Source organism: Medicago sativa, chromosome 8 (assembly GCF_051527215.1).
Source record: "Medicago sativa cultivar Bolivia chromosome 8, Bolivia_mono, whole genome shotgun sequence".
NCBI lineage: Eukaryota > Viridiplantae > Streptophyta > Magnoliopsida > Fabales > Fabaceae > Medicago > Medicago sativa.
In genome coordinates this window covers 88060976-88088560 of record NC_140756.1, presented here as the reverse complement: position 1 = coordinate 88088560, position 27585 = coordinate 88060976, and the positions used below count along the sequence as shown (strand labels likewise).

Below are 27585 nucleotides of genomic sequence, written 5' to 3'. Positions count from 1 at the left end.
TATTTATATACTTTATTAATGATGCATGTTGTGATATGATGTTGTTTTCATTAATTCGATGAATTATATATTATTATTATTGGATAAGTTTCTCACCCCTTCTGCGTATATATTGCCTCGACCGTGGGTAATGTGCAGGTAATGATGGCTTGTAGGTTGATTGGCTCAAGTGTCTAGGGCTCTGATACATATTAGGATGGGGATCGTCGCGAATGTCTTCTTCATTTCTTTTATGTATCACATATTTTGGAAAAGACTTGTTATTGGAGCTTACTATTGTTGAAAATAAAGTTGAATTATGTTGAGGCCTTTGTGCCAAGATTTTCATTGAGGTTGAATTTGGCTGAAACTATATTTTTAAAGAATTATTCCGCTGCAGTTTATTAAGATATTCTAAACGTTGATTTTGAATAAATAGATATTTCCTATTTATGAATTTTTGATTAGTAGTGTGACACTCCGTTATGTGGTTACTCTGATTAAGTTAACTAATATTACGTTGTTGGGAGAACGGGGTGTTACACCGTTTATGATTTAAATACTCTAATTTGATATGAAATTTTTATGTTGGGAAAACGGGGTGTTACATCTATGGTGGTGGTGAGACGAGGAGCAGCCCTCTGCACCACCTCACCTCTGACTCTCTGGCGTCAGTGGCTTTAGGAGTTTAGAATTGTTTTTAGCGGTGTCTCACGGTGGTCTCGGTGGTCCGTGGCAATTCACGGCGGTTGTGTAGTGCTGTTGTTTTTGCGTTTTGTGGAGGTTTTCAGGTGGCTTTTTTCGTGGGTGTTGGTGTTGGTGGAGATGGATCTCGTAGTGGTGTTTGGTGGTGGTTTGTGGCGGCAGTTTTGGATCCGAATCTGGATCCGAATCTGTAGCGGCTGGTTGTTTCTTGCTTCTGGTGTGGTTAGCTTGCTTCAATGAAACATTTGGACCACTCTGTCACTAGGGGCGGACCTGGACTTCCAATATCAGTGGGGCTATATTTTTTTTGTCAAATGATTAAATAATACAAAATTTAATAAGAAATTATATAAAAAGTGGTTGTAGCAACCAAAATTACAAAGCAAATGCCCTATTTTTCATTTGTTATAAATAAGCTTAAGAATACTACTGTAACTTTTTTTTTTTGCACAACAGACATATAATGTAATCAAACAATCAAATTCTAAAAAGATAGATGCTAGAGATATTCAGACAAAATCATTCATATTGTATTCTATTCAGACTGCACACATGGATCATATTATTAGTCTTGATTTCTCTAAAGAGAAGAAAGTTCGCACACTATGTTCAGATTCAATCATCTGGGGAAATAATCATCACACCCAAGAATGCTATTGTAACTTAGTATGCAGTAAACACTATCAATATAAAATCAACAAACAAAATAATACATCCTAATTCAATTTCTCTGTTAAAAAAAAAATCCTAATTCAATTTCAACTTCAAACAATATAAAATCAATTTTAGTAATCAAACCCTAAAAGTTAAAATCAATTTCAATTTCATGATTCAATTACTCTCACTACTATTATCAATTTCAGTATAGTAATTTCAAAATTGACCTGAAAGAGAAGAAGAGAGGATATGGGCATGGACTGGCCAGTGAGAGAGGAGAGAACTGATCGACGGTTCACTCACTGGTGGTGGTGGTGGACTTGTCGTGTGTGTTGTTAATCGTGTTTTGCAAAGAAAAGAAGAAGGAAAGGAAAACACGCATTTAATCTTTTTTCTATACTGAAAATGAAAACTGAGTTATGGGCTGGGCTGATAATAAAAAAAATTGGGCCTGAGCTGGTGTGGCTATTGCCACACCCTGTCCTTCTCAAGTCCGCCCCTGTCTGTCACCATTAAGGGAGCATTGTTGAAGTAAATGTTAGTTGCTGAAATCTTCATATAAAAGGGTGTTGCTGCTACTGTTTACATAGTTCTTGTAGCTCCTTTTGCAACTTCTTGTTCTCATTTGTTAAAGATTTACATATGTTCCAGGCGGCTTGCTCCTTTGGTGACGGTTTAGCCTTGCTCTGTTGTCCACAAAATCTCTTGTCCCCACCTCCCACATCACTTCAGGACCCATTTGTTGCTATTTTCTCAAGACTATGGCAGAATACTGTTTGGGTCAATTGTTTCTCTGCCTATCTTTATTTAGTTTCGCAAGTGCTTTGGCTTGGTTGTTGTTTTACTCCGGCGACGGACGCCTTCTCTTTGTCATCGGTGGTTGCATATTTTCGATCTGGGTTGTGATTCTACTTCAGACCGGCGTCGCTGCCCGTGTTTTGTTGTTGGGTTTCGTCTTCCTCTAGATTTATGATTTTGTTGCTGCCTGTTTTCTTGGTGAGGTGGTTTGACGGCGTAGTAAAGTAGTGACGGTGGTGGTGATGCAGTGGTGGTGGGGGGTGGTGATGCATGGTGGTGGTGAAGTGTGGTGGGGGGGGTGATGATGTGTGGTGGTGGTTGGTGTTTTAAGTGAGGAGGTGGGTGCTTGTTGGGGTGATTTCCTTTAGAAGCAACCTCTGTTACACGGGTCTATGTTTGTCGTCTCTATCTCTTGTTTGTGCTTTTTGTGTGGTTTAGGTGTTTACTGAGTTTGGAGGGTGCGTGTCACGTTGTGCTGAGCCTTTTCCTTTTGATTTGTTTGTTGTTTAAACTTCGCATGCCATGTCTTTCGTCTTACATATTGTGTGCTGGTTTTCGGTGGGCCGATTCATTTGGCTTCGAAATTGGGAGTCGGGGTCTAGCTGCAATCTTTATTTGACTTGGTTTGGTTTTTCTCTAGTGTACCGGGGGCGAGGGGTGCCCTGCTAATTTGGTACTATAGTCTGGTGGGCCGATCACTTTTGATTCGAGAACGGGAGTCAGTTCTTTGACTTATGTTGGTTTTTGGGCTTTGTGTTGTGCTCTTTCGGTGGATCGGAGGTCGCGAGGTTTGTGATAGCTGCATGATCCTTCGGTTAGGTGCTCTTCGAAATGTGGCTCGGCTTGGGTGTTGGGGTCTGGGAGTTTATTTTGAGGGTATTCTTTGTGGGTGAGTAGTGACGATGGGCGGTGGTGGATACCGTGTTTACAGTGCTTGTTGTTTTTTTGGAGTCTGTTTTATGTGGTGATGTGTTTTGGTGGGTTTATCTCCACGGTGTTTTTAGATGGTTATGGTATATGCGGCACCATTTGTATCTTATTTCGTCCATACCTTGCGTCACCCTGGGTGGATACATTTGCTTTTTTCATGATTATAATACTGAAAGAATATTATAAACAAAATAATTAAAGAGAATAACTAATAATTTTAACAATTTACCTTGGTACAAAGATTTCACTAAATAATCTTATCAGTTATTAATGTATTCATCATTATTATAACATGAATATATTAATTTGGGAGTGATGTTGATAGAATATAGAAAAAATAACAGTGATGATTATTTTAATTCGAGAAGGAATGAATATCCATATAAATGGAGGAAGACTAATTAGAATTTTATTTATATATTTAATAAACTACTAACTACCATATAAAATATAGAGATTAATTAGTATAGACTGACAGTGTAAACCAACTTTACACTGTCAACCAATTAAAATCACTTAATTAGACACATCAGCTTAATGTTAAAAATAGAAAGAAAGAAAAAAAAATCTTTTTCCATAAATGTCTTCTACCCAATGTCAATGATAACCTGGAAAACAAGCATGAGATGCAGGGCGTAGCTGAAATGTTGTTGAGCATATTGCTTTGAGGTATGCCTTGATCAATATCAAAGTTGGCATACCTCAAAGCAATATGCTCAATATACCAACTTTTTGTTTTAGTCCCTCTAAAATTTTCCTTCAACTTTTAGTCCCTATAAAATTTTCAATCACTACTTTTGGTCCCTTTTTTAAAGTTAAATTTTGTATTTTTTAATGAAATTATGCAGAAATGTGTAGAATATTGTAAAAATATTTCCCAAAAAAAATTAGAATTTTTTAACAAAACATAACTTTAATATGAATTTTTAACCATCAAAAATATAAAAATTCATATTAAATTCATGTTTTGTTAAAAAATTCTAAATTTTTTTGGGAGATATTCTTATAATATTATGAATTTTTCTGCAAAATTTCATTCAATAATATGAATTCTACATATGAGTTTACTTTAATATATGGACCAAAAGTAATGATTGAAAATTTTATAGGGACTAAAAGTTGAAGGAAAATTTTAGAGATGAAAAGTTGGTATATTTATAGGGACCAAAAGCATATTTAACCCTTGAACATATGACCAATGATGCACATATAATTGGTTGTATTGGTGAAGAGTCTCCAAATTTATTGTCGATTGTATGCACCGAAAAAGAAAATACTTTAGTGAATATATACTTCAAAATTCTCAGTGCTATTGTATTATTGTTTGGTCTTCTCATGGAGAGATATTTCTCTTAGGTAATGGTGCGAATGGTGTGGGAGGAGACAGATTCTCAGGATTTTATTTTTTCTTAAAATCATCACTTTCTCCTTCGGCTACATCAAATGCCTAAATTAAGAAACATGGGTACAAGACATTTATTGAAGAAGATTTTATATGATTTTTTCTATTTTTAACATTAAGTTGATATGTCTAATCAAATGATTTTAATTGGATGACAGTGTAAACTAGGTTTACACTGCCAGTCTATTTTAATTAATCTCTAAAATATATATTTACTAATTTATTTGATATTATTTTATATACGTATCAGATGCACAAAATATTTATTAGATGTCACAATTTAAAAAAAATAATTAAGGTATTACATTAAAAATTGAAAGTGATAGTCATTTTTGAGATCAATTAATTTTTGCAGATGTGACACTCAATTATGGGACGGGATTGAAGTATATACTCCCTCCGTCTCTAAATAATAGTCGTTTAAGGTTGATTCACGATTATTAAGGAAATAATTAATTGTGTTGATTTTGATGATAAAATTAGTACTCCCTCCGTCTCTAAATAATAGTCGTTTAAGGTTTATGCACGGGTATTAAGGAAATGATTAATTGTGTTAATTTTGATGGTAAAATTAGTATCATTTACTAAAACACCCTTATTAATTGTAGTTAATGGAGTAGTTAAGTTGGATGAAATTCAATAAATAAGGGTATAATAATGGAAAAAAAGAATAAATGCTGCATTGGTATTCTAAAGTGACAATTATTTTGAGAAAAAGAAAAAATGGTAAAGAGACAATTATTGTGAGACGGAGGGAGTATCATTTACAAAAACATCCTTATTAATTGTAGTTAGTGGAGTAGTTAAGTTGGATAAAGTTCAATAAATAAGGGTATTATAATGAAAAAAATAATAAATGATGCATTGATATTCTAAAGTGACAATTATTTTGAGAAAAATAAAAATGGGTAAAAAGACAATTATTGTGAGACGGAGGGAGAATCTAGCTACTTTAAATGACATAAATTTGTAAAACTTCACATGATTATGTACCAAAAAATCTACATAAATATCATCTAAACATAAATAATTTGAGAGTTTGCTACACGAGGCTGGGGACAATTTAGTTTTCAGAATCAGCAAACAGAAGCTAATCATTTTGGACTGTTTTGGAGATACACTATATAGCCATTAATGATATATTAGTACTATATTATAATACCATAAACATTGTTTTTTATATATAGTATAATTTTTTTAAAAACTATAAGCTAAGCTACATTAATTCTGAGCACAATGTACTCCCTCCGGTCCTTATTATAAGAAACAATTAACTTTTTTAGTTCATTGTGTAAGTGATGTATCTAGACTATATTTCCAATAAGATACATTAATTATTCTATGAACCTAAAAAGTCAACTTTTTCTTATAATAAGGACCGGAGGGAGTACATTGTATTTGTATTAAGAGACAAGTAGATAAGAAAATTATAGAAACAAAACAAGAAGAATATCAGCTATACTATTACTTTCTCATTATAAGTGGGAGGATGTGCATGTTTTTAAACTAAAATCTGAATGGGCTTGTTGAATTAGCATTCTCTTTCCCATGTGCTCGATGTTCCTGGGGATTTTAATCAGATTCGCCGTAATATATATGCATATGCTGACTAATTAGTAATTAGCTTTAATTGTTAATTAAGAACATGATTAGAGATAGATACTCATAAATTTGGATGTGGTTCTGTATACGGGAACCAGATTGATGAATCTCGTGTACTATATTGGTATGGTGATATCATTGTTGGATTATAGCAATTGATCTCTTCCATGTGCTTGATGTTGCCAATGATTAAGTAATATCGGATAGCATCGCTGCAACATGCTGACTAATTGCACATAAGTAGCATTATTAGAGACTATAATTTGGTTTTTGAAGGCGACAATGCTGAAAATTTTGGATGACCAATGATTAAAGATAAGAAATTATTTAATTTAAAAAAAGTGATTGTTTTCTCTTATTGTGTTTAAAAAAATAAAATGACAAAAAACCCTTTTTAACGTTAAAACGATAAAGATAATAACTTCATATACTGTTTTTTTTACTCAACATATACCAATTATATTTTTTTTGAAGGAACATATACTAAGTCTTGTTCCTCTAAAAGAATACTAAGTACTATTTTTTTTCTTTTCTTGAAGACCTTTAAGTGTTGTTATCTTAAAAATTGAATCCTTAATAAAAAATGTTGGACCTCAGAATATTATATTTTTACCAAACGAAACACCAAAAAGTCCTTTAAAACGCATATTTATGGTCTTTTTACAGTAGTGTAAAGAGAGAATACGTCTAGTTGGTCCTTTTACCAAATATAGTTATTTACCAAAAAGTACCTTAAAATGCTTAAAAAATATTTTCTGCAATAGTGTTAAGACTTTTCTAGTGAAAAATAATGTACTTATTTTTTGGAAAGATAAATATTAGTTAATTTGTAGATTTGTTAGATGTTACAAGTAGAGAGTGAGATTTTTAACTTTGTCCTCTTGTAAATCTCAAATCGTTTATTCCACGTTCTGGTTATCCGTATGTATGTCTCCAAGAAATAACATTTGCTATTTACTGATGTTGTAGATTGTAGGCAGAACCAATCCATTAACTAGTCAATTTAGAGTGAATGACCAATTTCTACCTTGAAATTGTAACAATCAATTCATTCCTTCAAATTTACGAAATAATAGAAGGTTCATGAAATTGAAGAATGAACATCAAAATCATACATTTTTTTATTTATTTTTTATCTTATGTCTACTATGAAACTGATAGTTATGTCGATCTCCTAGACAACTTGGATTATCTATGTAGTTTAACTTGAACAATTGGGAATGCCTCCCAAACTTAGTCTTCGGATTCATTTTGATTTAGTAGGTGTAAAATCTTACTTTGTTAGTACTCAACACTTGTGGAACTTGTGAAAGTGATAGCACCTAATCAAATTTAGATGTGCATGTCCAACATTTTTCACACTAATCAAATGAAAGAGGTTATAATAGAAATAAAATATGCCAAAAGAAATATCTTAATGTAGTTAATTATGAAAAATTTAATTGCAAAAAAGTTATACATGTCGCAAAACCAAGTTGAAGACATAGAAAAAAGATAGAGAGATGAACAATTGAAAAGTGGGGGAAGAAAGAGTGAGAAGAAGCGGAGGAAGTGAGACAAGGATGCAATGGTGAAGAGAGACAGGTGAAGAGAGACAAAAGAGGGAAATGAAAAAGTGAATAAGAATGCGAAATAATTTTTTAGTAAGCAAAAAGGGGTTAAACCCATTATAGTAAGTGTCCAAGTGTAACCCAAAAAAAAAGTGTCTAAGTAATTTTTTTTTAAGGAAGTGTCTAAGTAAATATTAATAAGTTGTTATAGATGTTATATTTTTTATTTTGCAATCTTAAGATTTTTTTCTCTTCTTTAACATATTCTTTTACTTTTGTGGATGTTAACCCTTGAATTAGGAAAAGGAAAGATGACAACATGATAGAATTCAAATCCATGATATCTGTTAAAAAAAAAAATTGACCGTAATCATTTTTTTAAGGAAAAATTGATCATAATCATGTTGTCTAAATTGTTGTGGAATTTTAATGTAAAATTGAAAGACAAAATATCTTTTTCCGTTTGCAAATAGAGAGAAAATAAAAAATAAATGTGGATCCGTCAAGTGCGTTGAAATCCTCCGTCGGAAGACTTTATTAAAATTAATGTAGACGGATCTTCTTTTGGTAATCTTGGTAATGCAGGTTTTGGAGATCTTTTGAAAAACAATAGTGGAAATTGGATTCATGGTTTTTCTGGATTTCGTGGAAAAGCTACTAATTTGTTGGCTGAACTTTCAGCCTATTTAGAAGGGTCTTCAGTTGGCATGGGATCTTGGTTATAGGTTTATCATCATGAAATCTGACTTTCTTCTCTTCCTAGGTGGTCTCGTTTAGTCATACTTTGAGATAATGGAACAAATGTGCTGACTGGTTGGCTAACTTTGGTGCAACTAATACCGAGTACCGACTCCATGAAGATGTGGACTTCTCATCCTCCTCAATTGGATATCATTCTGCTTGCGGATATCTCTGAGATATTTAGGCAGCGGATTGACTAGTTTGTTTTTCTTGTCTTTTAATTTCCTCTTCATACAAAAAAAAAAATAGAGAGAAAATAAATTGACGGACAATATTAATTTTGAGGAGTCAATTTTAAGAAACCAAAGTTGAAATGAACCACTCCTTTACAGCACAGAACTCAAGAGATAAAGCAAAAAGGATTGATTATTAAAATACATTTAGAAGAAGCCGGAGCAATCTGGGTGAAAGCAACGTTCAAGGCGGTGTTCATGATAGTAACATCTAAAACTAACAAACAATCAAATTTGAACCGTTGAAAGCAAACCGGTTCACTAGAACCATATACACGATCATATATCATTCAATTCAATTCGATTCAATTCAATGCAAATCCATTTTCATCATCATCATGATGGCGGTTACAACCCTAACAACCTCTTTTCTTCCCGCCAAACCCTTCCCTTCCCGCCAATTCCGTCTCTACAAACGCCGCCGACTCAAAATCAAAGCCTCATTCCCCGTCCCGCCACCTTCACCGTTCGAAAATCTCTTCAACACGCTGATCTCTCAATGCTCTTCCGTTAATTCAATTGATTTCATTGCTCCGTCTCTCGGTTTTGCTTCTGGTGCTGCTCTTTTCTTCTCCCGATTCAAATCCTCTCAAAACTCCGACGTCGGTGAGTGGATCCTATTTGCTTCTCCGACGCCGTTTAACCGTTTTGTTCTTCTTCGGTGTCCGTCGATTTCGTTTAAGGAGAATCGTTACGATGTGAATGAGAGGTTGATGAAGGATGAGAAGCATTACGGGAGGATTCGTGTGAAGAAGAGAGAGAAGGATTTGGAATTGGATTTGGAAGAGGAATTGAGGTATCAGAGAGTGTGTTTGAGTGCGAGTGATGGTGGCGTGGTTTCATTGGATTGGCCTGTTGAATTGGATTTGGAAGAAGAACGTGGTTTGGATTCTACACTATTGATTGTGCCTGGTACTCCTCAAGGGAGTATGGATGATAATATTAGGGTTTTTGTGATTGATGCTCTTAAGAGAGGGTTTTTCCCGGTTGTTATGAATCCTAGAGGATGTGCATCTTCACCTATCACCACTCCCAGGTATTATTATTACTTTTCGTTCTCTTTCTATATTTTTTAAATTGTTTAGCTGCTATTAATTTTAGGATATAGTGTTCAGAAAGTAGCTATGAAGCACGAACACGACATGGACACTGGACTGATAATAATTTTGGAAAACGACATAATTCATTGAAATCACACGTGCCGTTGTCAGACAATGACACATGTGAGATACCTGACACACATTCAATCAGAAGTGTCTGTGTTAGCATAGTTTATGAAGTCAATTTTCCTGCTGATTGGTATTGGCAGGCTATAGTGTATCAATGTGATCGTAGCTATTTGAAATGCTAGTTCTTTTGGGAATCTGTGTAGTGGAAAGCGAAGTTACCGATAGTATCTTGTTTGACACTGGATAATTGATTTAGTTCATAGTTGTAGTTTAGTAGTTTTGGTGTGGATGATAGACATAGGAAATTTTACCTTTTGGGTTAGGATGATGGTGGGTTAGGGTCGTGATCTTCGTGGACAGGGGAATGACTTCCTTTTGATATTACATTTTCATCCAATACAACCAACCAAAGGATTATGAGAACTGTCAGCAACACATTATGTGACAATCTTTCCAATACTTTTTCTGGTATTGGTTGAAATTCATGTAAGACTAACCACTTTGAGAATAGGTTGACCATGTTGGAAATGGAACCCATATGAGTTAGTGGAATCCAGATGAATTTCAACCAACAGTAGAGTGTTGGAACGAGACTGTCAGATGGTGTGCTTCTAGCTCTTCTCAGGGATTATTTCGCTCTATGTCTTCTTCCTCTTCGTCATCTTTCCTCACTCTTAGGGCCGGGACAGGTCATTTCTTATAATACACTGGGACTTGGGAGTGCCTTTTTCTCTCATTAGGGACTTGTGGCGAAGATAAGACAATGGTAGCTTTATTTTCTGTAGGTTATTTACAGCTGCTGACAGCGATGATATCTGCACAGCTATAACTTATATCAACAAAGCAAGACCATGGACTACCTTGATGGGTGTTGGCTGGGGATACGGTGCAAACATGCTGACAAAATACCTGGCTGAGGTTGGGGAAAGAACACCACTAACAGCTGCTACATGTATAGACAATCCTTTTGATTTAGATGAAGCAACAAGAACCTTTCCTTATCACCATGTTACTGATCAGAAACTCACTCGTGGACTTGTAGATATTCTACAAACGAATAAGGTAAATTAACTGCTTTCAATTTTCACCCGCCTCTTTCCCCCTTTTCAACTTGCCTGCATCCCATTCAAACTCCAATCTGTTTATGTGGCCGCACATTTTGAGTTACCATTTTTCTATTATCCATTAACGCCAGTGGTTATGACTTAGCTAAAATCTCCCAACTTCTGCAGGCACTATTCCAAGGCAAAACAAAAGGTTTTGATGTGGGAAAAGCTCTGCTTGCAAAATCAGTACGTGATTTTGAAGAAGCAATATCCATGGTATCGTATGGCTTTGTGGATATAGAAGACTTTTATACAAAATCCAGCACAAGAAATATGATCAAGGATATTAAAATTCCTGTTCTGTTTATACAGGTAATTATGCATTACTTTGTGCCTTTATCTCATATAAATCCCTCTTGATCTATTGCATCCTTTGCATTTTGCTAAATATTAAGTGTTCTATTGCTTTGGTGGTTCTGATTATCCACGACATACTAAACAACCCTTTGTGATTGTGTTTCAATGCTTTGTGACTTGTAAGAATGTGGAATAATCACAACTTTCTGGTGCTTGCACAAAAATAGATGACATATTTAGAGACAATATCTGTCAACACCTATGCATGCAATGGCAGATAGCGTAGTGGACGGCTCCCAAGATGCTACAGCGGTGAAGCGGGTAGCAGTGAGACTGCTACTCCGAAGTTTAGGGGAGAGAAAAACAAGGGAGAAGAAGAGATCTGGTTGCGCACAGAACAGAGAAGCAGAGATTATTGAGCAAACCCCTTTTGTACACCAAACAAATGGAACAAGGCTACACGTCTTCAACATTTTATTGATTCTCCAATTTCAACTTGCTTATCCTCCAAACAGCCTTTCAAAAATTGTAGGAAATAAATTATTAAAGACCATGTATGAACAATCATTGTGTTCATCTAATTACTTGCACTGTTCAAGACCATAATCCGATGCCATTTGAATTTGTTTCTGGGCGAGAAGGAAGTACTTTTCAGTTTTCATGATTAAAACAAACGAGTGTGAAAATGATCAAATGGAAATAGAACAAATGGAAGTGCAATTGAGTAGAAGGTGGTGACTGGATTTTATTTTCCATTCAATATTTAGATTGACATCAGGGTTTAGGACTTATCTTTATCTCCTGGCTAAGGTACCTAGATCTTAGGCTGATTTCGAGACAACTATACAGAGATTTACGGCTATTACAAGCTAAACCAAAACAGTATGCACAAGATAATTGTGAGCATTGAGTTATATACAGTAACAACCTTGCTCCCTCATCCGTTCCCTTCACTGGTGGGTTTGACAATACTTTTATTTTTTTAAGTTGGATTTGACAATACTTATGAACATCAAAAAATCGCGAGTCTTAGTTTATGACGTGTTTTAGCTCATCTATAACAGGAAGAGGTTCTATATATGCCTTCATGGGTTTATCATTTTTTTAATATTAAAAGTGGTATTTTTTGAATTATTGTTTATTTGTTCATTATTAATAATTTTTAATACAGATACATGAAATGAATATATATATATATATATATATATATATATATATATATATATATGCAAATGCATAAAACATCAAAAGTCTTACTGTCGGTAATTTTTATCAGAGTGATAATGGGATGGTTCCAGCATTCTCAGTTCCGCGGAATCTGATTGCAGAAAATCCATTCACAAGTCTGCTCCTATGTTCTTGTCTATCATCAAGTGTTATGGATACTGACACATCTGCTTTATCATGGTGCCAGCTTGTAACAGTCGAGGTAGCTATCTCTATCTAGTCATGGAGGAATACGTTCTCTTATTTATGTAGCATTCTTCAAGTTGGGATTTCTTGTTTGGAAATTCTTTGACTAGGTAAAGACCATATTATTTGATTTACAGCTTCTGAAAATTAGACTTGACTGGAAGATAGACCAGCAAACCAGCTGGAGGTTAGGGTATACAACCAGTTAAGTCAACAGAATCTGTCAGGTTAAGAAGAAACTGAAAATTCCATGCGTTTTAGTGACCTGATAATTTGGCACCACACATTTCAGTACAAGAAATGTTGTCAGGTTAAGAAGAAACTGAAAATTCCATGCGTTTTAGTGACCTGATAATTTGGCACCACACATTTCAATACAAGAAATGTTTAATATTGGTGATTTTGAGCTCATGATTATCAGCTTGCATGGGATAGGGAAGTGCCTCCAAAAGCGGCAAACTTGCTTGTCGCTAGGATTAACTTGCTACATATTTTCTAACGACTGTAGCAGTTTTTATATTTAAACCCTGCTGTAGAGATAAGAGATATAATTACACCATATGTGGAATCTGAAACAACTAATGGAGAGAGCGAGAGAGACCCATCCCATCCCTCAATTAATACTAAAAAGTTCCCTTTAATTGGTCCTCACACAATTCTGCTGCATCATACAATCTTAATTTTAGGGTAAATTATCCCCGCCCAGTCCCACCCCTCAATTGATACTAAAACCAGAATGCGTGAATCAACCCCCTTTAATCAACTTTAGTTTTAGGGTACAAACATCCTCACTTGATTCAAAAGATTGTTTCCGCAAGTGTTTGTATGATAGAATTGGTAGTTCACTTCCGAATTCTAATTCAATTCCAATAATATCTTGAATGGAATTGATTATTGTTGACTGTATTTCATTTTTTTTTCCTTTTACTTTTTGATATGTATACATACTAGACTTTTACCCGTGCGTCGCACGAGTTTTCTCGACTATAATAGAGACCAATAAATAATCTTTAACGCGTAAGATCATTGATATGGTAGAAAATATTTTCTTCAAAAAAGAAGGCAAGCGGATAGGAATGAAATTGGTGTGCAATGCATTTTTTTAGATGGAATTTGTTAGGTTAAATAATTGCAATAAAGCAAATGAGCGGGAAAAAAATTAGGTTAAGTTGCTGCAGACGTAACAAAATTAATAAATAAGGATGTCAAAAAAAAGGCATGAAATTAAAAAAAAAATCCAAAAAAAAAAAGTGTAAAATTCTTGACAAGGTATAAAATAGAAGGATCATACGTGATCATTGATATGGTAGAAAATATTTTCTTCAAAAAAAAAAAAAAAAGGCAAGCGGATAGGAATGAAATTGGTGTGCAATGCATTTTTTTAGATGAAATTTGTTAGGTTAAATAATTGCAAACCAAATAAAGCAAATGAGCGGGAAAAAATTAGGTTAAGTTGCTGCAGACTTAACAAAATTAATAAATAAGAATGCATGCAAAATTAGATCATAAGTACATCAGTTTCAAGTTGGCATAGAGCACAAGTTAAAACCATAACCCTAAATTCACTAATCAGGGGATATCCTCGTCTAGAGCCTACTTTTGGTTAATGTAGCCTTGCAGGTCACCTCAGAAGACACAGTTCAGCCTATCCTTGATGTACTGCGATTCTTTCCTGTCAGATTTTTTTTTATTTTTTATTTTTTTTACAACCTTTTTAACAAAAATCACCAACATTCAGATCCCTAGCAGCTGGTTCATCCCCTGCCAAATTTGCACCCCAAACCATTAAGATACAGACTCACGTGCACTTTTTCATGCTATGTTTTTCTTTTTCCCAAGCATCTCCTCCGTTTGTAGTGCCCCCAGCAGCCATTTATACAGCCTCTGTTTTAGCACCTGGTTCAGCTCTTCCGATTGAGTCTAACCCGGAAAGTTTCACCCCATACCGGGGTTTCTCGCATCAGCTCTACTATCTGTAACCTTCTTCCACTATATGTGTTGTAATTTGTAACTAAATCTCTTCTTCATTGCTGCCTTGGCATCCAAGCATAGACAAACTTAAGTAAACTGTTCCTTACCTTTCCCGTCTGCAACTCTTGGTTTGTGAGTCTTGTCATCTTGGATAACCTGTTGGGTGTCTTTTCCAAGTAATGTCAATAAGCAAACTATGGCTCCTTTAGATATTGCTCCTTCAAATGTTGGGGATGCTAGTCATGTTCTTCTGTTTTGGGGTACATAATGCAGATATTGTGTCATAATCTTTGATGATATCTCAATGTGTACTTGGATATTATTAATGGAGGGTCATTTTGAATTTATTTTTCCTTTTGTAAAATTGTGAGGATTGAGTATATTTTACATGTGCAATTTTGGTATGCATATGCAGTGGCTCGCAGCAGTGGAGCTAGGACTCTTAAAGGGCCGGCATCCTCTTCTCACAGATATCGATCTTACAATAATTCCCTCTAAAGGATTGACTCTTGTGGAGGATGTAAGGACAGATAAGAATCCAAAAGTAGGAAAATTGTTGGAACTTGCTCGGTCAGATGCATATAATGGATACTCTATTGACCCTTCTGAAGATTTGGTTGAAGGAAGTAAGAATGATGCTGGCCTCCACTTTGGGCCCCAACATGATGTACAACAGAACTTTGAGCAGGGAGATATGAGTTTGCAGGTAAAAGATGGTCCATTACAGCAGACTAGCTCCACTGGTAGAGCTTTGGTTGGAGAGGAGGATGCTGCATCAGTGGATAGTGAACATGGTCATGTTATGCAGACAGCTCAAGTAGTAACCAATATGCTTGATGTTACCATGCCTGGTACTCTAACAGAAGAACAGAAGAAAAAGGTATAACATAAAGTTTTCGATTATCCAGGTGTCATTTCTTTGTTTGGAGGTTGTTTTCAGTTCTGTCTTACGTAAACATCTTCCCTGCTAATAAGAGGAGATCTATCTGGGGCACGTGGGGATGTCAATGGGGCGGGGAGTACTCTCCCTGTCCCCGTTCCGTTTCCCCGCCTCTGAAGTTTTTCACCCCGTCCCCGCTGAGACTCGATAGGTCAATAAAAATAAGTTACTAAAATTCAATAAATTTGGAAATATAGGTTTTATATATTTTTGGATTACCAAGTAATTTTTTTAATTAATGAAAATAATACACATTTAAAATTACTATAATACTACATCTGTCCATATATGTAAGACCCTATTGTAAAATTGTACTGTCCCTTTTTATAAGACTCTTCAAACAAAATGAATTAATTACTTTTTCACAAAAATACAAAATAATTGAATGAAGAGAATTAAAAGATAAAATTTCTCTATAGGATAATTTTTTTGGAAAGAGGTTGTACATTATTAAAAATTATATGTAAAAAGTTTTTTTTTTTTTTTTGACAAAAATTATATGTAAAAAGTTGTTGTCTTAATTTGTTTTTTATTCAATGGGGTCTTACTTACATATAAGGACTGAGGTAGTATATATATACACATATGTTTTTAAGGGTTTTGTTGTAATTTTATATGTAAAGTTTTTTTTTTTTTTGACAAAAGTTATATGTAAAAAGTTGTTGTCTTAATTTGTTTTTTATTCAATGGGGTCTTACTTACAATATAAGGACAGAGGTAGTATATACATACACATATGTTTTTAAGGGTTTTGTTGTAATTTTGTAAGGAATAGAGCCTCCTCCGTGTGGGGGATCCTATCCCCTCTAGGGAGTTTTTTTCCCCTGTCCTCTCCGCCTGCAGAGCCCCAAACAAAGTACTCTCCGTGCAGCGGCGAAACTAGCGAAAATTCTACGCGGGGGCCAAATATATATATATTTTTTAAACTAGCATATGAAATTTAAGGATAAAATATATAAATTATAATTTTATAGATTTGGTCCTTAAAAAAATTTATTCAATTTTTGTCTCATCTTTTTATAATTTTACAAAAAAAAAAAGTGTTTTAGTCTTGCATTAATCTCTATAACAATAAATTAAGGACTAAAATTAAACAAAATGTTAGGAACTTAACTTAAAAATTGCGTTAATCTCTATCACAATAACTCTTACTTATATGAAATGTAAATTCAAGCAAAAACAAATGAAATAAAAATTGACAACAAATATTTAAAAAAGTTGGGCAAAACGTGTTTTATGAAGTCAATTTTATCCATAATTGACTGTTTAACAAAGAGATTATTAATGTCTTTTCAATGTAAACAATAGGTTATTTGTAAGAACTTATTGTCCACAAATATTGTTTTATTTGAATAAGTATCTATATTTTATATTTAGCCACCACAATAAATATATTTAACTACCCCAAATAAGTTTATCTGTCAAAAATTAGTAGAAACAAAGAAAGTCAGAAAATTATTACTTGTTTGATGGATTCAGTTCTTATTTTTGACACTTTCGGTCTCTTTAGCAACTACTGCATGTGTGAATGTGCTACATGTACATTCTCAATTGCTGGACTTTTGTGAGAAGAATCTGTCTTATATATCCTCATTTTTGGCATGGGGTCACTTGATTCTGTGTACTTACTTTTATTATCATGTCAAGTTTGTACTGGTTTATCTAAATTCTGGGTTGGTGTTTAAATCTTGCAATTGTAGTGACACTTGTAACAAATTTCCAGGTATTAGCTGCTGTAGGTCGTGGAGAGACACTCATGAATGCTTTGGAAGATGCTGTTCCAGAAGATGTTCGTGGAAAGTTAAAAGATGCTGTTGCTGGAATTTTGCAAGCACGAGGCTCTGACTTGAAGTTCGATAGAATTCTTAACACTGCTCAGTCTCCTAATTCGTCACCAGGGCAAAAAAACCAAGAAAAATCACCAGGAGCATCAAGTGCAGAAGTTAGTGAAAACCAGTCCTCTTCAAATCAGATGAAAAATACTAGTAGTTCTATAGATGGCTCTGATAACGTTCCAAGTGGCATGGGTGAGCCTGCAGATGGAGCAGAAACAGAAGTTATTTGTGTAGATGAACATTCTACAAGTTCAGCTCAATCTCAAGAATCAAACAATGACGTTGGTTCTTCTAGGAAGGAAACTGGTGAGTCTAGAGACAACAGTGATACAAATGAGGATTTAAAAGGAAAAGTTGTTCCTGATATGGATCATAGCAAGAAGGAATTGGAAACGGGTTCTAAATCATATACTCCCGACCGTCCTGATGGAGCAGATGGCTCTGAAGCAGAAGCTGTTGCTGAACCCAAAAGCCAAAAGGGTGGAATAGCTCAAACAGACAAAGAGGAAACTGATATTCCGAACGTTGACCAGAAAAGTGAAGATTTCTCTAGTGATCAAAGTAAAACAGCTTCAACTGATGCAAAAGAAGAACCTACTTCTTCTATATCCTCTGAGAACCAGACAGTGGAAAGGGAGGGTAATGTTGATGAGAAAACTGATATTCCGAAGGTTGACCAGAAAAGTGAAGATTTCTCTAGTGATCAAAGTAAAACAGCTTCAACTGATGCAAAAGAAGAACCTACTTCTCCTATATCCTCTGAGAACCAGACAGTGGAAAGGGAGGGTAATGTTATTGAGAATAAAGATGACAAGAATATGCAGCAAATTTCACCACAAACTAACTCTTCCAATTCAGATTCTGGTGCCCCTGGCGTCAGCGTTTCTCAAGCATTTGAAGCCTTGACAGGGATGGATGATTCAACTCAAATAGCTGTTAATAGTGTTTTTGGTGTGATAGAAAATATGTTGTCTCAGCTTGAGAAGAGCTCAGACAATGAAGATGAAGTCAAGGATGGAAAATCTGTTGAACACAAGTTAGAAGAACAACAAAAAAGTAATACCCAAAGCAATGATTCCAACACATCTGGCAAGTTAGAAGAACAACAAAAAAGTAATACCCAAAGCAATGATTCCAACACATCTGGCAAGTTAGAAGAGCAACAAAAAAGTAATGAAGCTAAAGTCAAGGATGAAAAAACTCTTGAACACAAGTTAGAAGAACAACAAAAAGGTAATAGCCAAAGCAATGATTCGAACACATCTGGCAATCCTTCTCTAGATGATCACCATGGCGGCATATCCTTGAGGAATGATTCTTGCGATACGGAAGAACAACTAAAAATCCTCAGCACCATTAATGGAAGCAGTGTATGTGATTCTCAAAATTATAACTCTAACGATCACCCAGTTAAGAAGCCAAGTAATACAAACAGTCAACTAATTGACAAAAGATCTCTCGATGATGAATGGGATGGACACAGACAGGTAAATAGCATGCCAGAGTTCATAGTTGCAGGTTCATATGGATACGGGAACTCTCCGTACAAAAAGTACCTCCATAAACATCTTGTTTCGGAGATTCCCACCAAATCACTTGATTTAGACACAACAACTGCATTATTTCTTGATTATTTCCCACAAGGTCAATGGAAACTCTTTGAACAACCACGAAAAATGGAAATTTCTTCTGCTGATACTGAAATTTATAAAGAGGTTGGGAGCAAGATGAAGGACCGCGCATCTGCAAAATCTTTTGATGAAGAAGAGTATATTGAACCACCATATGTGATATTAGATACTGAAAAGCAACAAGGATCGGTTAAAGAGTTCATCACTACAGACACTGAGAACAGAATGATTCCTACTGATGATGACAGGTCAGAAAAGTCTATCCAATTTGTGAAAAACAAAGTACTAGATTCTTTGAAGATGGAAGTTGGTCGCAAGCTGAATGCTGCGGAAGTGATAGAAATGAAACCAAAACTTACCGAAGATCTGGAACATGTGGCGAATGCCGTTTCACTGGCTGTTGTAACTAGCAAGGGGCGACAACTACTACATTTTGAAAGTCAAGGTCATGATGTTGAGGGTTCTGTAGGAAAATTTGGCGCTCTTGACGGGGAGTATATCATTAGAGCAATTTCATCCTCTGTTCAGCAAACGAGCTGCCTAAGAAAAGTCATTCCAGTTGGTGTTATTGTTGGATCCATCTTAGCTTCCTTGAGGAAATATTTTAATATAGCTCCACGTCAAGAAAATGGCCATGGAAAATCTCTGGCTCTTGGTGATGGGAGGAAACCTGGTGAAAAGAACTATGTCATTGTTGATGCAACAGAGGCAGATCAAGTACCAGATGAGAAAACCAGTTTCGACCATCCCATCAAGAGAGAGTTTGTAGAAAGTGAATTGGAAGATTCAAGCAAAAATACTGTCATGGTTGGTGCTGTTACATCTGCTATCGGGGCTTCTGCGCTTCTCATGCAACAGCAGGTACGGTTTCAGTCTCTTCACATGCTTTCAGTGCTCTCGACAGTTAACACCTCTGTGTAGGATATGAATCAAGTGTTGTATTTTATCACTTGGTTACTTAACCGCTTTCCGAATATAGATTTGGTACTGAGGCTTGTCAGACTGTTCCTTCAAAAAAATTGATTTAAAAATGACCTGAGTACCAATTATTAAAAGTTGAAAGAATCAACTTGATAATAGACTGACTTAAGTTGTGTAAAAGAGAAGCGAGAACCGAAAGTGGTCAAACAGATGGGAGAAATGTTAAAATGCAACTTTAAAATTTAACTAGCAGTTACTAGTAAAGAAAAGTGTCTGTTTTTTTTTTTTACTTAAATTGCTCTGTTCTAGGATTCACAAGGAGGAAATGTAAATCACCAAAATCAGCCAGAAGGGCTTGAGGAAGAAGTCTCCGATAATCAGAATAACATAATCACAAGCCTTGCTGAGAAAGCCATGTCGGTTGCTGGTCCAGTTGTACCTACCAAAGAAGATGGAGGAGTGGATCAAGATAGGTCAGACACATATATTACCACTATACAAGCACTCCACTGTTCTTTTTCTGTCTTAATAATTTGACACACAACTTCTCTTTCTGATCAGACTGGTTGCAATGCTAGCTGATTTAGGACAGAGAGGTGGCTTGTTGAGGCTAGTTGGGAAATTTGCTTTGCTATGGGGTGGTATCCGTGGTGCAATGAGTTTGACAGACAAGCTTATCTCATTCTTCCGTTTTTCTGAGCGTCCATTGTTTCAGAGGTAACTTGAGCTGATGAATGTTCATTCCATTCTCTGTTTTCCTGCACTGCTGCTGCTTTCCAATTAGGAAATACCTAGCAGAAAATAGAAATTGTGTTAATTTAGATTCAGTTTATCACAATTGATTCACTCGCTGATTTTGTTTGACTTCTTGTTGAGAGCCAACAATGTGTCTGAAAATTTGTTTAGAAGTGGGAGGCATCTCTCATCTTACAAGCCGATTTTGTAAAGAGAGTTAAGCCCAACCCAAAATTTAAGACTGCAATAAATGGCACAATGGTGAACTAGAGAATAAGTTCTATTCTTTCTTAAAACTTGCAAATTTGAAATGTATAGTGAAGGGGCTTAAAAGGCCCTGTTTAACTACACTCAAACTGTGAATTGGGCTAGTTTTTTTTTTTTTTTTTTTTCATTTAGATAAGCATTAATACTTTTTTTTTTTTATAGACACAAACATTAATATTTCTATCCATTTTTTTTGGTACAGTATCCATTTGTTTTTAATGGGTAGCATAACATCTACTTCATGCAATAACACACACACACACACACACTGACACTGACACTCCTATATATTGAATGGCAAATGTTAGTAATTAGTTGTTAGATTAGTTTTTTCTCCTTTGTCCGGGTTTGAACCTAGGACCTCGAACTACTTATCCCTTAGCTCAAACCAGTTGAGCTACCCAACCCCCTCTTAAATAATATTGTCTTCTTAAATAATATTCAAGGGAGCCCTTTCAGTAAATCATTAATTTCAAATGATTTAGTAATTTGTGGGTTGTTATATAATATTGGAAATTTACTTGTGACTTCTTGTTGAGAGCCAACAATGTGTCTGAAAATTTGTTTAGAAGTGGGAGGCATCTCTCATTAAAAAATTTAGTTTAGTGTAATTAATCGTTTTGATCTTCATGAGAACTTGTTCAGTGAGAATGAAAGAGTCATTAGAAAATAAATTTTATATAATTGAGGGGTATTTTAGGATAGTCATCAGTGTGATTAAATAGTAAATAGCCCGTCGCTGGAACTCTGCCAGGTCTGTATGTGACATCACAAAATGAAGGTCTGAATTTATTTACTCTACTCTAGATATTCCTATGTGAACATTGAATGATGGTTTTCCCATATAGGACACATGGTTGTCGATGTATATCTTCCCTAGGTATTTATATCTGGTGTGTGAATTGCATCTTCTGAAACTGCACTGTTTTTTCTTGTCTAGGATCTTCGGGTTTGCTGGCATGATCCTTGTTTTATGGTCTCCAGTTGCTATTCCGTTGCTTCCTACAATTGTTCAGGGTTGGACAACAAACACTCCTTCCAAAATAGCTGAGGCTGCCTGCATTATTGGCCTGTACATTGCTATAATGATACTTGTTATGATATGGGGGAAAAGAATCCGTGGATATGAAAATGCATTTGAGCAGTATGGGTTGGACTTAACTTCAAAAAGGGTAAAAAAATTATACACATTATACATAATGTATTTGACCGAGTGATATACCACATATCAGTAACAGTACAAAAAAGTATTATGTATTTGGTATAACTATAGTCTGGACTTACCTAGCTCAATACGCATCAGATGAATTTATTTGTTGTTTATGTTTGGGGATGGGTGATGGGAGCTTCAGGAAAATCTGAAATACTTATTGAGTATATTATTCTCCTGCAATACTTGTCTTGATTCATGAAAGATAAGCTAATTTTGGATCCTTGTTGCAGTTAATTGAATTTTTGAAAAGCTTGGTCGGTGGAGTCATGTTCATTTTTTCAATCCATGTTGCGAATGCATTTCTTGGTTGTGCAAGTTTCTCTTGGCCTCATATTCCACCTTCTTTAGATGTCATGGCTTGGCTAAAACTCTGTGGACAAATGGGTCTGCTAATTGTACAAGGAACTGTAATGGCAAGTGCCGTTTCATTTGTGGAAGAATTGCTTTTCAGGTCATGGTTGCCCCAGGAAATTGCAGCTGATCTTGGATATCATCGTGGAATCATAATTTCAGGGCTGGCATTTTCTTTCTTGCAGAGGTTTGTCTTCTTTCTAGAATTATGTTTTGCCTATGCTATTCATGCGTGTATTATCGTTGCTTTACACTTTGGTTTTAAAGGACAATTAACTGCCTTTTTTTGTTCTTCCTTCCCCAAGAAATGTTAAAATATCTCATTTTTTGTTTTTCGTCTGTCTTTCTTTCCTTTTGTCCTTGTAGTTTGTTTGTTCCATTGGAAAATTAAGGAGAGAAAATAAGTATTTGAAAAGTAAATTAAGGATAGAAGTGTTTGAAAGAGTGAGAGATTGAGGTGAGATATATAGAAGGGAAATTTAGTAACAAATATAATTATTTTCTTGCATTGGCACACAGTGAAGGTTGATCGAGTTGGTAAGGATTCAGCTCATATAAGGGTCTTGCTGGTGAGTGATATTATGGAAGTACATTTGTAACTGCTTTTTGAGCTTTGGGGCTTTCCCTGACCCTTAGTGAGTTCTACAGACTCAACTTACCTAAACTTCTATATATATGTTTTTTTAAAGAGTTAGAAATGCACTTAGGGAGCATGATTTTTCTCCCTGCTCTCATATTACTAATCCCCTAGGGGTGAAAACATGTTAGATATTTGGTTGAAGCCTAAGCTTGTCTTACTCACATTTAGGGAGCTCAAACACTCCCCAAAACATGCAAGAGGTATCATTCACAAGATTCATTAAGCCTGATGGACCATCTTGAAGTTTATGCTTGTTTGCCTATTTAAAGGTCTAGGCCGGTTAGCCTGTACAAAACCCTTATTAGTAAGAATTAAATCTTTTTGTAGGCTTTCATATCAAAAGTCTTAGAAACGGGCCCACACCAAATAAACCAGACAAGCTTGGACCTTGTGTTTGGGGAACAACCCTAGTTCGTTTAAAGCAAAGCTTGACAGTTTCCAGTACTACAATAATCCCCCTATTCTATTTGATTATAAAGGTTTCTAACACTTTCAGAAAACCAATTTGTGCTAGTTAGCACAGAAAGGATGTATGCCAAAGCACATCTTATGAACCACACTAGCCCGCCTCAATTCATATTTAATGCTATTCACTTTCTTTACTTAATTCACAAAACTTTAAAAAAGAAAGCCATCAACAATGTGTTATCCCTAACAATGTTCTTGGAAGATAGGTCTTAGATATCTTCTGCTCAAAAAACTTGAGTGAACCCTTTTGCCTTTTTCTCAAATTTGGAAGATGGGTCTTTCACAACACTTAAGTGATCCCTCTGCCATTTTCAGTGATCTCAATGTCTTCGCTTCATTGTACTCACTCATGACTCAACTCGTATTCTGTTACTAGTGCCTTGGTCTGCAAGTCACAGCTCTATTAATGCCAGATCAGAATAACAGAAAGGAAAGTAGGCAAACACTAAGCATACCTAACCAAGGCAGTAAACCAGAACTCCTTTATCTTCTTAGAATTTTATACATGCCTTGCAGTCTAACGCTGGATATGTCCTTTCAACAAAATGTGCTGAAATGTTTTCTGATCTCTGAGTTTAATGTTGGATATGTCCTTTTAACCAAATATATTTTCATTTTCTTTTTCTTTAGGCTTGTGTTTGTATTTACCAGACATGATTGCAATGCTTTATATTAATCGACATGAGTCTTTTTTTCCATTTTAAAAATTTTCTTTTCTTTTTCTGGGGTTTTCAGGTCGCTACAATCAATACCAGGACTTTTGCTTTTATCTTTGTCTTTGTCAGGTGCCCGACAGAGAAATGGAGGTAGCCTCTCTATCCCTATTGGGCTACGTGCAGGGATGTTGGCATCCACTTTTATCTTGCAAAAGGGTGGTTTTTTAACATATAATTATAAAGGAAACATTCCTCTTTGGATGATTGGGTCTCATCCATTTCAACCATTTAGTGGTTTAGTTGGTTTGGTGTTTTCTCTATCATTAGCAATCTTTCTCTACCCCAGACTGACTAAACAAAAAAATGAATCTAAGGAATGAGTGAAATAATCATCAGTGAAGGGCATTACAGTTATGAATTTAGTGATGCAGCCCTGTTATATGCCAAAGTTGGAAGTAGTTGGTACTTTGGTGGACCGTTTTGATTCTACTATACACGGTACAAACTTTTCTTGTAGTTAATTGGGGAGTTAAGAATGGGAATGTTAGTAGTTGAGGCATACAAAGAAAGAGGAATCTTCGGAAAATTAAAGGCTTCAGTGTTCTCTCGAGTATCATGCAAAATGCTTATGTAGAGAGGTCGGCACCAATCGTGTCATGGGCTCTAGTTTGAAGGTAATTCAAGGTTCTTTTTGTAAGTAGAAGGGTACAGGTTTGTATAGAGTTGTATATTTTGTTTTTATACCTTACTAGTTTATTTGCCAATCAAAATGTACAGCAGTTCTGTCATTATTTATCGGAACATGATAAAATGGAATTTTGATACTCTCAAATACTTGAGAGGTCCATTTGGAGACATATAAAGAGAAAAAAAATGTGAATTGATGTATTTAATTTTTATTCACTAAATCATTTACTCTCATTCTCTCCTCAAATGGACCTCTCAAGTTTTTGAGAGTGGAGACGATCCAAACTTAATAAAATAGTGAGGAGTTAGTTAGTGTATACTGTATAGGATCCTAGGTGCATATCCATTTTTCTGTTTACTCGTTTACTTTTATATTTTCTTTGCCATTTTTATAGGTACGTACATAATGTAATGTTGTATTGTAACATAAAATCACAGTGAATCCAATATTTTCCAAAGCAATTAGGTATTCTAGCTCGAAGAACAACTAGAAAGTGGAGGCAAAGTTTTCCATATGCACTTGCCTGTGGGAACTCTTTCCTGGAAGGACATATGTGGTCATTTATTGTAAAACCCAAACCCAAAGGCTTTCTTTTATGTAGTTTCAGGCTTCTTTTTTTTTCTTCACAGAAATGTTGTTTCAGGCTGTTGTTTAGTGTTTTTTTTTTCCGCAGAAAATGTTGGCATCGTTATGGAATTTGTATTTGTTGTTCCTTTTTCTTTTTCCTTTGCATAAACACAAACCAACCTTGCAGCATGACATGCAGATGAAATATATGAGCAGTATTTCAGAACTCCTAGTACATTGTTTATTGTTTTTTATTGTAAATTAAAGTTTTGATGTATTTAACGCGTGTTTGGTTGAGCAATAAGCAACTACCACCATAAATCTAGAGTTCTTGCACCGTAATTTTAGAAGCTTCAGTCAATGCATAAAAACAAAACACACAATTCTATACAAACCTGTAAAAGAAAAGGGGAATAGTATAGGGCAAACTGCAAAAGAGAGCAAGGTATACATGTGTAAGTAGTTATTACATGGTTAGCTAATTAATCAGTTGTCTAATAAGTTTTAATTAACTGGCTAGTATATTTTAGGTTCTGGTTTGTCTGGTTCATTTGGAAGGAGGGGAGAGAAGAGACTTAATGGAAAAGAAGGGGGAGGGATTTTAGTTACATATATGTTTGGTTCAAAAGTTAAGGGGATAGATTTTGAAATAATTTCCAAGTCTCATGATACATATATACCTGTAAGGTTAAAAGAAGTTTTGACACCTACCTATTTCTTTACATATTTCTACCAGTTTTACCGCGACAAATAAACGATAGCACATCAAAATATAGCTCTTCAACACAAATCATCAAACTAATAAAATGACGGTGACGGTGATTTTGATAAATCATCTAACCTAATAAAATGAATCTAGAAAAATAACAACGTAAATGTATTCCTGTAATGTATAAATAAGAATGATATTGCTATAAGATTTGTAAGAAAATCAAATGATAGAAAATTGACAATAAATGACCACATATGTGTCTGTGCATGTGCATTACAAAAATTGTTTTTCTCCATTTCCTTCCTAGATTCCAATTCATTTGCAGTTGCTTTCTCCAAAGACAGTGGAATCCAAAACCTTCTATAACCTCATCACTTGACTTGTTCCCCTCAATCGAGTTAACATCTCAATCAAGCTTGCTGTTTCATTGTTATTTTAACTTCATTTCCTTTACTTTCACACAACATGGGTACAGAAATAGTTTTATGAGAGTACATCTAACTTAGTTCAATTCTTTTTCATGCTTGTACGTGGGAGTACGTCTAACATGTGCCTGGATCTTGTCACCGTAAAAAATAAAAACTTTTGTTATAAAAATGATTATAATATATCAAAAAGTTGCATAAACAAAACAAATCAACATCATAACAAAAATGTTATAGACTATGATAACAAAAAAGTAAATGTTTAAAAATAAAATAAAAAATGCATTATTTTTATGATAAAAAATAATTTATACGATTCGAATAAAAAATCGCATAAATAAAATTTCCATAAATTCTAATAGAATAAAAATCCATAATTTATGTAAATTTCATAAATAAAATTTCCATAAATTACAAATGACGACAATCAGTTTATATAATCATTATTAGTCATCACCTTTTTCAAATTGTTGAGGAATATAATTTTTGTTACAATATATGCAACATTAAGAGGATTTTAATATCCTTAAAAAAAAAAAGAGGATTTTAATATGTTGGCTGATTGTTAGGTTGGTGGTGTTTCGTTTAGTGTGTGTTTCTACCGTCTGTTTGATAAATCAACTACGGTTAGAAGTATGTTTTTGCTTGGGTGGGTGGAAGGAGGGGAAGCTTGGGTTTGGAGGAGAAGATTGTGGGTGTGAGAGGAGGAGATGTTAGCGGAGTGTAGATTATTATTATCTGATATTTCTATGCAGTCTACCTTCTCAGATGGTTGGCAGTGGCTCCCGGATCCTTCAGGGGGTACTCAGTTCGTGGTTTCTATGATATGCTCACTACTCAGGAGCACCTGCATGTGTGTTCAGACTTAGATTCTATTTGGCACAAACAGGTTCCGTTGAAGGTCTCCATTTTTGCGTGGCGGTTGCTTCATGATTGTTTGCCGACTAAGGCGAATTTGGCGAAGCGCGGTATCATTCTTATAG

General features: G+C 35.0%; 1 protein-coding gene and 1 non-coding gene across 15 annotated transcripts; one reads left to right on the top strand and one right to left on the bottom strand.

The window, feature by feature from the left end:
• Positions 1 to 1236: 1236 nt before the first annotated feature.
• LOC146902884 (small nucleolar RNA Z103) lies at positions 1237 to 1332 on the bottom strand. Its single transcript, XR_015024276.1, has one exon. It is a non-coding gene; the product is annotated as a small nucleolar RNA Z103 (small nucleolar RNA).
• Positions 1333 to 8909: 7577 nt separating this feature from the next.
• Positions 8910 to 25691, top strand: LOC146902883 (alpha/beta-Hydrolases superfamily protein). 14 transcript variants are annotated; one of them, XR_015024094.1, is made up of 13 exons: positions 8910 to 9633; positions 10552 to 10828; positions 10999 to 11184; positions 12446 to 12598; positions 14969 to 15433; positions 17217 to 19820; positions 20190 to 20353; positions 20442 to 20597; positions 21823 to 22054; positions 22326 to 22633; positions 24290 to 24360; positions 24728 to 24884; positions 25572 to 25691. XR_015024094.1 is itself a non-coding variant. In XM_085739020.1 (12 exons), exons 1-12 carry the CDS (start codon positions 8936 to 8938, stop codon positions 24763 to 24765), a joined length of 5352 nt encoding a protein of 1783 aa, XP_085595146.1. In that variant the 5' UTR covers positions 8910 to 8935; the 3' UTR covers positions 24766 to 25546. The 14 variants fall into 14 exon arrangements, 8 of the variants coding, with proteins under 8 accessions (XP_085595146.1, XP_085595147.1, XP_085595149.1 ...); XR_015024093.1 differs by lacking the exon at positions 25572 to 25691 and adding an exon at positions 25336 to 25546; XR_015024092.1 differs by lacking the exon at positions 25572 to 25691 and adding an exon at positions 25293 to 25546.
• Positions 25692 to 27585: the final 1894 nt, after the last annotated feature.